The sequence below is a fragment of the Lagopus leucura genome, unplaced genomic scaffold (genome assembly GCF_019238085.1).
Source record: "Lagopus leucura isolate 7727_CA_CO unplaced genomic scaffold, USGS_WTPT01 46348-0_obj-0_obj, whole genome shotgun sequence".
NCBI classification, from domain to species: Eukaryota; Metazoa; Chordata; class Aves; order Galliformes; family Phasianidae; genus Lagopus; species Lagopus leucura.
In genome coordinates, this window is record NW_024966465.1 from 1 (window position 1) to 11,832 (window position 11,832).

An 11,832-nucleotide genomic window follows, 5' to 3' on the forward strand; every position below is an offset into this window, starting at 1 on the left:
TGGTAGAAGTCCTCACAGCGCTCACAGTTCAGCCCCTGCGTGTGGTGCTTGCAGACACAGCGCCCGTGCACCTGCCAGGATGCCATGGTGAGGAGCTGTGGGACTGGGTGCTGCGGTCACCCCAATGCAGTACAGCACAGGGGTCTGTACTATGGCTGGACCTACCATGCCATTCACAGTGGCTGTGGCCCCGCTGAGCGGCGCACACTCTGAGGCGTGCCCGTAGCAGAAGCAGTTTCCACGCAGCACCATCTCATACAGCGCATAGTAGTACTTCTCGCGGATCTCCCGCCGTGAGTCCAGCAGGTTGTCCCCCAGCGTGTGCAGCTTGGTGAGGTTCACCCGCAGGTTGGTGACACGCAGCAGCTCTGCATAGAAAGTTGGCAGCTTGGCTCTGCTCACCCGTACCTGCTGAACACGGCTGTGCCCAGCTGCAGCGCATTGCACATGGTGCGCCATGGCTGGGGATGTACTGCTCCGTGCTTGTGGTGCTGCATGGCACATGGGGCCAGCAGGACGGCTCTCCAGGGACAGCAGCTTCCCAGCAGCAGCCGCCGGGCCCCGCAGATTCCTCCCCTCCTGCTCCCAGCCTAAATTTAGCCTCAGCTGTTAACCCGCTGCATCCTGTACCGTTCATCTGCCCACCACCAGCTCCATGCTGCGGGGTTACAGCCCCTGCACCAGGCACTGGCATAGTCCCATCTCCCATTGCTTGGCATCCTATGCTGCCCCACATTCATCCACACCCCGCTGTATGGGTTTGGAAACTCCTGGATCCAGCCCCACAGTGGGCTCAGCATGAGGACACAGCAGCCAAAATAGTGGCACCCAAAATAGAGCCGCAGGGCGGCAGACGGGCGGGCGACTCACCCTGGATAGCGGGGCTGTAGGGGTCGCGGATGGGGATGGCAGGGTCCAGCACGCGGTAGATCACCTGCAGGAAGGAGGAGAGCGGTGAGGGGACAGCGGGATCCTCCAAGTGTCCCTCGGTGCTGTCGGAGCCTCACCTCCCCCTCGGTGGAGGGCTCGATGTCAGAGTAGCGCGACTCACAGATCACATCGTCAATGCGGCGCGGGGGCCCACGGGGGACGTGGGGGAAGGACGCAGCACAGTCGTAGGCGAAGTAGCGGTACGTCTTCCAGCTGCGGCCAAAGTCGGCCGAGCGCTCCACCAGCATGGCTGCGGGGCGGAAGGTCTGCGGGGCACATGGAGGGGTGGGGGCACACGGCAGGGTTGGGACACGCGGCAGGATGGCAGTCGGGATGACGGGGTCTGTGCCATCCTGCTGCGCTCACCTTAAAGGTCATGATGAGGTGGGTGAAGTGGAACTCAGCCTCCAAGTCCAGCTGGATGCTGACGTGCTCCACGCCTGGGGGGGGACACCCGTGTGACTCCAGCCTTGGCCACAGCAGCACAGGGCTGAGTCACGGCTTCCTTAGTGTGGGAGGACGGGAAGAGCAGCCCCCCAGGGACGCTCTATTGCTCACCGTTCTCCGCCTGCCACCAGGCCTTCTTGGGGCGGGGGGCAAAGGTGGTCAGCACATTTTCGATGCGGTGGCTGTCAGTATTGCTGTGGGCATCGTAGGGTCTCCGCGAGTCACAGACGAAGCATTTCTTCTCCTCCTGTGGGCGGGGGCTCAACGGTCACCCCACCCCACCACGTCCCGGTCCCCCGTCCCTCATCCCCCGTCTCACCTGGAGGTGGCTGACGATGCAGTAGGGTTGGGGCCGCCGCAGCCCGCAGGTGGACGAGGCGCTGAGCCGCGAGGCTCTCCCCACCAGCAGGTCCCCGGTGGCCGGGTAGCAGCTGCCGCGGGCGCAGCCATGGGGGGCGTCGGGAGAAGAAACGGCCCACGCGGCCCCTCCCGGCCCTGCGTGGGCAGCGGGTGGATGAGGCCGGACCCCACGCGGAGCTCCGTCCCCGTCCCGCACGGCCCCGAAGCGGGGGCCCTTCCGCGATCCGCCCGGAAATGCCCCGCGGGTCCGGACCCCAACCCGAGAGCGTTCCGCGAGCGGGGGCCGCGCACTCACCGGACGGCAGCGGGACGAGGAGGGAGAGGAAGAGGAGAAGCGGGGGGAGGAAGGCTGCGGGGCCGCGCATCGCGGCGGCGCGCGGGACTCGGGGTGCCGCCGCGTGGGGTCCGGTCTCGCGTGGGTAGGCGCGCGTTGCCGAGGGGGGGGGTTCCCTCTCGCCGCCCCTCCGCAAAGTTGTGGCGGCGCTCGGGGCTGCGCGGAACTCGCGGGGCGGTCCCTTCGCACGGCGGCCCACGCCGGGCCGGGAAGGGCCAGCACCGCCCCGCCGGAGGCCGGGGGTACCGCGGGGGGACGCGCGGGACTCGGCCACGCGTGACAGTGAGAGGCCGGACACGGGCAGCCGCTGCTCAGCGCTTTATTTGCAGGCGCTACAGACACCCCGCGGGTTTCTTCCTCGCCGCGCGGGGCCGCGTCCCGAGCGGGTCGGACTCCCTAGCAGGTGGCGTACGCGTTGGCCCGCTCGCGGATCTCCTGCAGCAGCCCCGACACCTGCCGCTCCAGCGCCTGCAGCCGCGTCGCCTTGGCCGCCATCGCCTGCTCGTTGGCCCCGAAGTGCTGCTCCAGCTCTGCGGGAAGGCACGGGGTGCAGGGTGGGCTGCGGGCACCGAGCGGGCGGCCCCTGTCCCACGCCGCCTCTTACCTTCCAGCCGCTTCTTGCTGCTGTTGGCTTTATCCAGCAGGTCCCTGGCCTCGGCCGTCAGCCGCGTCACGCGCTGCAGGGCCCCGCCGGCCATCCCTGCCATCCCGCTCACCCGGTCCTTGAGCACCACGTAGCGCCGAGTCACCTGCGCCAGGTCCTAGGGGCACACGGCACGGTGAGGCCGAGCTCCCCGCATCGCCCCCCGCCTGCTGCGAGGCCGGGGCTCACCTGGCTGAGCGTCCTCGAGGCGGCGGTGGCACGCTGCGCCCCATCCTTGGCATCCTGTGCCAGGCGCCGGGCGTCCTGTCCGCGCTGCTGCAGGGCGGTGACGCGCTGTGCCAGCTCCCGCAGCCGCCGCTGCAGCCGTGACTCCTTCCCCTGCAGCGCCTGCAGCCTGCGCTCCGCCTGGGTGCATAGGACACAGACGGTGGGTGGGCACCGTGTGCCCATCGGGTACCCGTGGCTGGCCCGCACCACGCCATAGCATCGGCTTTGCTCCCCATGTGTGCCCACTCTGTTACCCACAGGGCCCAGGAGTGTGCCAGGGTCCCCATCCCCAATATCACCTCTCACCTCCCTGGCTTTGCCCTCAGCAGCCCGGATGCCATCCTTGGCTCTCCGCAGGGTGCTCCCAGCCGCCATCACCTGTGCCCGTGCCACCTGCAGTGCAAGCTGCGTCCCTGCCAGCTCGTCCCTCATGCCCTCTGCTCGCTCCCTGTGGCGATGCAGACACCTCCAGCTCTGCTCAGGGCTCTGTTGCCCTCCCCATCCAGCTTGTCGCCACTCACCTGGCATCCTGTCCCTGTGCCAGCAGCCCCTGTGCAGCCTCCAGCCCCTGTGCCGTGCCGTTGAGCACCGCGTCCACCCCATCCAGCTGGCTGATGCTCTCCTGCATCTCCCGCAGCAGCTCCTGGATGTGTGCAGGGCTGCTGGGCAGGGAGATGTTCAGCACCTGCCGCGCCACCAGCTCGATGCTGCCTGGATCTGCACCCTCCTCTGCAGGACATCGGAGCAGGGTGGGCTCAGGGTGGGCTCCATGCCCCGCACCATGCCTGGTGCCCACACACTGCTGGCCCTACCTGACAGGAAGGCTTTGATGCGGCGGATGAAGTCCCGCAACTGTGCTGTCGCCTTCTCTGTGCGGCTGCGGGCAGCCTGTGAGCGTTCCAACGCCTCCTCTGCACGGCTGCGGGCACCCCGTGCCAGGTCCTGAACCTCCTGCATCTGGGGTGTAACCAAGGGGCACCAAGGGGCTTACAGTTGGGATGTGCAAGGGGCCGGCACTGACCCAGGAGTGGGCACAGGTGTGGTGTTCAAGTGGGCACAAAGGGCCTCGCATGAGAACCCAGCACATGGGGACGCCATGCCTACCTTCTGTGCCACGGCACTCAGCTGTCCCAGGGCCACCTCCAGCTGCTGTGAGGCATTGCCGGCACTGCTCAGGGCTTGAGCTGACACAGGCAGGGCCCCTGTGCACCCCACACCCCCGCAATGCCTCATCCCCACGCTGTCCCGGCACAGAGCTCCTCCACACAGTGATTCTGCACAGCTCCGGTCTCCAGGAGCCCCACAAATCTGCAGGGATCCAAAAGGTGTAGTTTGAATGGGCAGACCCTCATCCCAATTGGCACAAGAGCCAAGCAACCCGTGTGCCACCTGTGATATGATCACCCCGAGCCCTTTTTCCCCCGTCCCACTCTCACCTTCTCATTGATCCCGGCCACGCTGAGCCCTGACACCCGTTTCTGTGTCTCCCGCAGGGATTTCCGCTGTGCAGCCATGCTCCGGCGGAACGCATCACCCTGCTGCTGCAGGGCCTGCTCAGCTGCCCACTGCGTGGCCCGTGCTGCACTCAGCTCACCTGCCGTGCCATTGGCCACCACCTCTGCCTGCCGTGAGTCCCGTGCTGCCACCACGATGCTCTGGTATGACTCTGCGAGTACAGAGTGTCCCTCGAGTCCCACCATGTCCCCAGCATCCTGTTATGGCTCCAGGATCAGCCATATCCCTTGTGTCTTTCCATGTCCCAGGATCTCCTAAGTATCCACTGTCTCTCCATATTCGGAGTCCCAACACTTTCCCAAGGTACCTCTGTTCCTAGGACCTCCCCCCCCACAACCCCAGAGTCCTACCACGCACTCAGAATTAGGGCACAGTTCTCCCAGTCCCAGCTACATATCCAGCACTGGGGCACGGCTCTCCCAGCCCCCATGCCCCCAGACGCCCTCACTGGATGCCCTTACCCCTGAATCCTGCTGCTGTCACGGTGCCGAAGACAGCTTGCAGGCGGGAGGTGGTTTGGTTGAGCCCACCCAACTCATGGCTCAGCCTGGCCAGCCGGCTGCGGTGCAGCACATCAGCCTGCTCCAGCTGATCCACGTGTTGCTCCAGCTCTTGAAGCCTCTTCCAGAAGTTGTCCAGCTCTGTCCTATGGGGCAGAGAGCTCTCAAATACCTCTGGATGCCTAAAGCCCCCCCCCAGCCCACCGTGTGCACTTGCCTGCTGCCATCCAGCTGCCCGGCCAGCTCCTGCAGGAGGGGGCTACTGGGGCTGCTCCCCTCACCCAGCAGCCGCTCTGCATGCTTCAGGGCCTCCTCCAGTGCTCGCAGGCGGGGGCTGAGCGAGGCTGCAGACCCTCCCTCACGCAGCGCCCGTACCCGTGCCCCAAGGTGCTGCAGCCCATCCTGCAGGCTGCCCAGCACTGCGTCCCAGTGCCCAAAGCAGGGGTGGCATGGAGAGCAGCGAGGGAAGGCGGCCTGGTAGCCCCGCTGGCAGCGGTCGCAGCGCAGCCCCCCAAAGCCTGGCCGGCACTGGCACTGCCCACTGGCTCGGTCGCACTGCGGGCTCTCAGCACCCAGTGGCTCACACTCGCAGGCTGTGGAGATGGGCACTGTCACTGCCTGAACTCTCCAGAGGCCTCTGTGTTCTCAGAGTGGCACTGTGTCTCCTGGGTCACCCGTGGTTCCAGGGTCCCATCACATACCTGGAGACTCACTGTGTCCCTATCCCATGTCCCCAGCATCATGCTGTGGCACATGGTTCATCCCTATCACCAGGGTCCCACCACATCCTCAGGAGCTTGTTATGTCCCCGAGGTCCTTCACATCCACAGGATTCTCTCCATGTTCCCAGGAATCCCCAGGTAGCCAAAATCTCATCCTATGTCCCCAGGACCCCCTGTGTCCCCAAGACTCCCCCTTCCCCAAGGTTCCCATATTTCCAGGAGCCCCCATGTACCCCAAAGCACAGCCTTTGTCCCAACGGCACCCTGTATCCCTAAGACCCCTCTTTTCTCAGGGTTCCCATGTCCCCATACACCCCACTGCCAGTCCGTGGGTAAAGCTCTCACCTCGGCACTGCAGCTCGGGGTCTCCCCAGTGATTCTCCTGGCACTGGGAACAGACACGGCCACCAAAGCCGAGGTGGCAGTGGCACTGCCCTGTGACCTGCAGCGAGAGCAGGGTGCTCAGCCCACTCATTCTCACCACCAGAGGACACAGGACCCATACTGGGATGCTCACCTCATCGCAAGCGGGGTGCGTGGCGTGCATGGCATGGCATCCACAAGGCTGGCAGCCCTCCATCCCCCCCAGGTTCCAGAAGTTGGGTGCACAGCGGTCGCAGCTCCTGCCCACCACATTGGCTCTGCAGGCGCAGGCTCCCGTAGCGCGGTCACAGCTGCAGGTGCCAGCGGTGCAGTGGGCAGACAGCGTTCCCCGCGGGTCACAGCTGCAGCCTACGGGTGGTGGGCAGCCATGTGGGGCAGGGGGCTCAGCCTCACGCCACCCCAAGACCTCGCAGGCCCACAGCCCCTGGCCCAACTCACGGCGACAGCTGCGCTGCAGGGCATTGCCGAAATAGCCGGGCTGGCACTGGGCACAGCGGGGCCCAGCAGTGTGGTACAGGCAGCGGCGGCAGTGCCCTGTGTGCGGGTCACAGGCCCCCGGGTCGCTGGTGTCGATGTTGTTGTTGCACTGGCAGGGCCGGCACACTCCTCCCTCCATCTCCGGCGTCCCAAAGTAGCCCGGGGAGCAGCGGTCGCAGCGGGGCCCTGTGGGGACGTGCGGTGTGGCTGATGGAATCTCAGCCCTCTTGCTGGGGTGCTGCAGCATGGTGCCTGTCTGCCCCTCACCGGTGTATCCGGGCGCGCAGAGGCACACGATGTGGTGGGTCTCCTTGTCGGCATGGCAGGCGCTCCCATGGTAGTGCCGTGTGCCGGGGTAGCCAGGGCAGGGACAAGGGCGGCACTGCTGCCCTGAGCCCAGCACCGGGTCTCCATAATAACCGTCTTGGCATCTGCAAGGGCAGGAGTGAGGTCTCAGGTGTCCATCCCATCTATTTCATCAAATCCCATCCCATCCCATTAATCCTAACCTGTCCCATCCAGTTCCACCATCCCGTTTTATTCCATCTCATCCCGTCTTTTCTTATGCCATCCTCATCCTATCCCATCCCAAGCTACCCTACCGTACCCTACACCATCTCATCTCATCTCATCCCATCCCATCTCATACAATCTAAACCTGTTCAATCCCATTCATCCCGTCCTACCCCACCTCATCAGTGCTGTAAGTATCATGCTATGCCGTGCCATGCCGTGCCGAACCATCTCACCCAACCACGCTCACCTCTCGCAGTGCCGGCCGGCGGTGTGGTCTCGGCAGCGCAGGCAGCTGCCCGTCCGCAGGTCGCACTCCTCGGTGTGCCCGTTGCACTGGCAGAGCCGGCAGCTGGGGAAGCCCCAGTGTCCCGGCTGGCAGCGGTCGCATTGCCGGCCCATAACGCCCGGCTGGCAGCGGCACTGCCCACTGCCCGCATCACACAGCTGTGACACAGAGCCCTCCGGGGAGCAGGCGCAGGCTGTGGAATGGCACAGCTCACGTCAGGGTGACCTCAAGCCAGAGAATAATCATCCCAGTGGGATGGACAGACAGACAGACACACAGACAGGGGGGTCCCATCCTGGCATGCCTGACACACCAGCAGACCCTGTTACTCACGGCTGCACCCCAGGGGTCCAAAGCCGTAGCTGCCGGGTGCGCAGCGGTCACAGCGTCGGCCGAGGACATGGGGCTTGCACTCACACTGCCCTGACAGCACCTGGCACACGCTGCTGCGGGAGCCTTGTGGGTCACACTGGCAGGCTGTGGGGCAGCAGGGTTGTAGCTGGGGATGGGAATGCCATGCCACACACTGCCACCAACCCCTGGCCTCTTCCACACCAGCTACTATCCGGCCTTGCTGTGCCGAGCATGGCTCTATCATAGCCCACTCACCCACCAACCCACTCATGGCCCCTCATCCCTGCGGCCCCCGACTCACACAGAGCTCCATCGTGCAGCACGGCTGAGACGCTGCAGATGAGGCGGGCGCAGGCTTCGGCCAGGGTGTGCGGTGGGGCCATATGGAAAGCCTCCAGGCATCGGTAGCGCTCCAGCTCCTCCAGCCGCTGCACCGCTTCCACTGCTGCCCCGTGGAAGCCCGGCAGCTCCGGCACACGTGGCAGCAGCACCAGCTGTGGGGCAGCGGGGAGGTGGTGGGGCTGTCCCCGGGACCAGTCCCAACTCCATCAAGATCCCCAGCCCCACCGATGTCCCCATGCGTGGCCCCATCCCATCGACATCTCCATCCTCATTCTCTGCTCCAGACCCAGCTGCAACACCAGTCCCATTGCCGCCTCCATCTATACCCCTTTCATCTCCCTCTCCACCCTGTCCCATCTCTGTCCACCACTCTATGTGTGGTTTGCCCACCCCTGCCCATCTCCCCACCGGGGTGTGTTGGGATCCCCTTACTGAGTCGATGAGGATGAAGGCACTGGGGTGGCGCTGGGTGACGCTGGCTCTCTGCAGCCGCACAGTTACCTCGTATGGGGTACTGGGCTCGAAGCAGAAGGGCCGGGACAGCAGCACATACCTGCAGAAAGGAAGGCGTCGGGTCACAGAGAGATGGCCAGAAGAATGTAGCAGGACCTGGCCACATTCATCACCCTGATTCCCCGACTGGTGTGGTAGGACTATCCCCCTTCCCATACCAACCACATCCTATGCCCATCCCTCAATTCTAGAAGTGTGGTAGTGTTGTCCATCTCCCTGTCCTGATCCTACCTTCATCCTCATCCCTATCCTATCCCACCCCATTCCCAGTTCCATCTTCATTCTTTCTCTTTATTTCATCCCACCACATCCTCTCATGCACATTTCCACCTTTATCCTGTCTGCATTCCCATTCTCATCTCTATGCCAGTTCTCATTCCCATCTCTATCCCCAAACTCATGCCCATTCTCAAGCCCAATCTGTCTACACCCCCATCCCTGTCCTCATTCCCATCCCCATCCATATCCTCAACCTGCTCCCTCTACCCATCCTACCCCATCCCCGTCTCCATCTTCTTTCCACACCTATCCCATTCCCTCTCATCCCATCCCACCCTTTCCCTGTCTCCATCTCCATCCTTTTCCAATCCACCCCCACCCCATCCCACCTCTGGCTGTGGGGCAGGCCTTCGTGGTACATCTGCTCTGAGGGCAGCAGGTTCCCACAGCGTGGTCCGGTGGGCAGCGCCCGGGAGCTGATGCTCACCACAGCCTCCCAGTCCTCGGCTGACTGCAATGGGATGCGAGGCCATCAGCACTGGCGGTGCCACATGGTGCACACTGGGGCCATCCTGCAGCCACTCACCTCAGGCTCGTAACGCAGCAGCAGCTCGTACTCCATGGGGTAGGGCACGTTGTCTACATGGAATGTCAGCCCGGCTCCATCCCGCACACGGGCAAACCCCAGTCCAGTCCACGTCACCATGCGCCCGTCCCCATCTCGCAGCACCGGCTCCACGTCGGGCTGGGCATGGCACCGCATGGCTCAGCCCCAGCCCAAGGCTGTGCCCCACTGTGCCCCCTCCTCAACCCAGGGCTCACCTTGGGGGGCTGCTGGAGGCTGTGGTGTGGGGCTGCGCGGGGCTGGGGGGAGCGGGGAGGGCTGCGCTGGGGCCGAGCACGTGCCTTCCGCCCCACTGGGTCCCCATTGCGGTGCTGGGGGCAGTCCTGGGGCACCTCTGCCCGCACGGCGCCCTGCAGGGATGGGGATGGCCATGCGTGGGGACGGTGACGCGTGGAGCATGGGGATGGCCATGCGTGGAGATAGCCATGCATGGAGCACGGGGATGGCCATACACAAGGTATGGGGCACTGCGGAAGCCCACATGGGGACACTCACTGGGAGCTGGGGATGGCTGGGCCCGTGGCCCACGGCTTGCTCAGCCTCGTAGGTGTAGTGGTCAAGGGGTGCGCAGAAGAAGCCGGGCTGCACCTGGTCACACTGCCGGCCCATGAGGTGGGGGCGGCAGGGACAGGCCCCGTCCTCCATGGAGCACCTGGGGAATGGCCCTTGTCCATCTTTCTGTCCGACTGTGCCTCACCCATCCCTTCCTGTCCCCAGCCCTCCACCTCCAGGCACAGAGATCCCTCCTTCCACACCACTCTGTCTCCACTGTGAAGCCCTGTCCCCACCCCTCCAGCAGTGGTCCCACCACTTCCATTCCACCCTGTCCCCACACCCATCCCTGTGTCCCCGTGCCCAGCTGGGCAGTACCGTGGGGCCTCACCGGTTGCTGTAAGCTCCCCCGAAGTCACAGGAGCAGGGCCGGCAGCCCCCTACATCATAGCTCAGGCCCCAGAACTCAGGCTGCAGTAAGATGGGAGAGATAGGGAGTAGGTGTGGGGCCAGCCCAGCCCTGGGGAATGCCATGGGGCTGGGGAGAGCCAAGGCAATGGAGCACGGTGTGGAGCTGGGGCACTCACCACGCACTGGCTGCAGGAGCGCCCGGCCACGAAGCGCTTGCAGTAGCAGTCCCCACTGATGGGGTCACAGGGGGAGCTGCCCGCCACCGTGCCCCGTGGGTCACACCGGCACGCTGCCCCGTGCACAAACACACACATGGTGGGCTGCCACACAGCACTGCCACCCACCACAGCCCCCAGTGCACCCTGTGATGTTCAAACAGCAGCTCCACAGCCCTCCCTCCTTGCCCCACGGCCCTGAGTCCCCCATGCACTATTGCTCATCCCACCTTCCCTTACCCTCCCTCCCTCTTTCCATCTCCGACCCTCCATGCCAATCCTACTTCCATCTCCATCATCCCCTCCCATTGCTTCATCACCTACTCATCCAGCTCCACCCTTCCATCCCTGCCCTCCAGCCTAATCCTTCCATCCCCATCCCTGCATCCCTTGTTCCTTCATCCATATCTCCCCACCTCATCCGTTCATTTCCATTCTTCTTCAATCCCCACTCCTCCTACATTGCTTCATCCCTAACCCATCCATCTCCACACTTCCATCTCTGGCCTCAACCCTCCAACTCAGGCCTTCTATACCCCTTCCTTCATTCCCCATCCCCACTCTTCTCATTCACACTCCTCTACTCCCCTCCCTATCCCTGTATCTCCATTCCCATTCCTCCATCTCCATCCCCATCCCCTCTTTTCCATTCCTTCATCCCCATCCCTCCATCCTTACTGCTTCATCACTCACTCATTCAGCTCTGCCCTCCATCTCCTTTCCCAAACCTATCCCTTCATTTTTATCCCTCCATCCCCATCCCTCTTTCTGTATTCTCATTCCTTCATCCCCATCCTTCCATCCCCATTCCTCCACCCCAATCCCCATTCCTTCATCCCATCTTTTCATCCCCACTCCTTCACCCATGTTCCTCCCTTTCCATCCCCATTCCTCCATCCCCACACAAACCCTCCATCCCCACAGCCCATGCCCACCCCAGCCCCAGCTCACGCTGGCAGCCCTGAGGGTCTCCCTGGCTGAGGCCGTAGGCTCCGTGCCGGCAGCGGTCGCAGCGTGGCCCGGCCACGTTCTCCTTGCAGCGGCACTGCCCCGCGATCATGCCCAGCGCCACGTCCGTGTGTGCATCACAGGCGCCGCCATCCAGCGATCCCGCAGGGTCGCAGTCACACGCTGTGGGGACATCGTGGCAGCTGGGGCAGGTGGCAGTGGGGGACACGGGGTTGGGGGCAACAGAGCTGGGGGCACTCACGGATGCAGGCAGTGGGAGCGCGGATATCGGAGCGCGGGTGCCGGTAGTAGAAGGGCTTGCAGAGATGGCAGCGGCGCCCCATGGTGTTGTGCTGGCAGCCATCGCACAC

General features: G+C 64.3%; 2 protein-coding genes across 2 annotated transcripts; both read right to left on the reverse strand.

Moving 5' to 3' along the window:
- Positions 1-5: 5 nt before the first annotated feature.
- On the reverse strand, positions 6-2,200 carry LOC122192595 (laminin subunit beta-1-like; the record flags this gene model as incomplete). Its single annotated transcript, XM_042893191.1, has 8 exons — positions 2,033-2,200; positions 1,697-1,872; positions 1,489-1,624; positions 1,297-1,370; positions 1,008-1,196; positions 871-934; positions 166-368; positions 6-71 (listed from the first exon to the last, which is right to left on the reverse strand). Coding segments are annotated over exons 1-8 (978 nt in total), but the record flags the coding sequence as incomplete, so codon positions are not given.
- A 180-nt stretch (positions 2,201-2,380) lies between these two features.
- LOC122192594 (laminin subunit beta-2-like) lies at positions 2,381-11,829 on the reverse strand (the record flags this gene model as incomplete). The annotated part of the gene is made up of 26 exons (XM_042893190.1): positions 2,381-2,601; positions 2,676-2,832; positions 2,904-3,080; positions 3,249-3,390; positions 3,464-3,671; positions 3,755-3,899; positions 4,047-4,250; positions 4,379-4,608; positions 4,919-5,103; positions 5,175-5,550; positions 6,025-6,121; positions 6,197-6,411; positions 6,502-6,726; positions 6,808-6,971; positions 7,304-7,535; positions 7,676-7,819; positions 7,998-8,190; positions 8,471-8,591; positions 9,160-9,281; positions 9,357-9,515; positions 9,593-9,745; positions 9,891-10,047; positions 10,279-10,358; positions 10,475-10,587; positions 11,465-11,644; positions 11,724-11,829. Coding segments are annotated over 26 exons (4,419 nt in total), but the record flags the coding sequence as incomplete, so codon positions are not given.
- Positions 11,830-11,832: the final 3 nt, after the last annotated feature.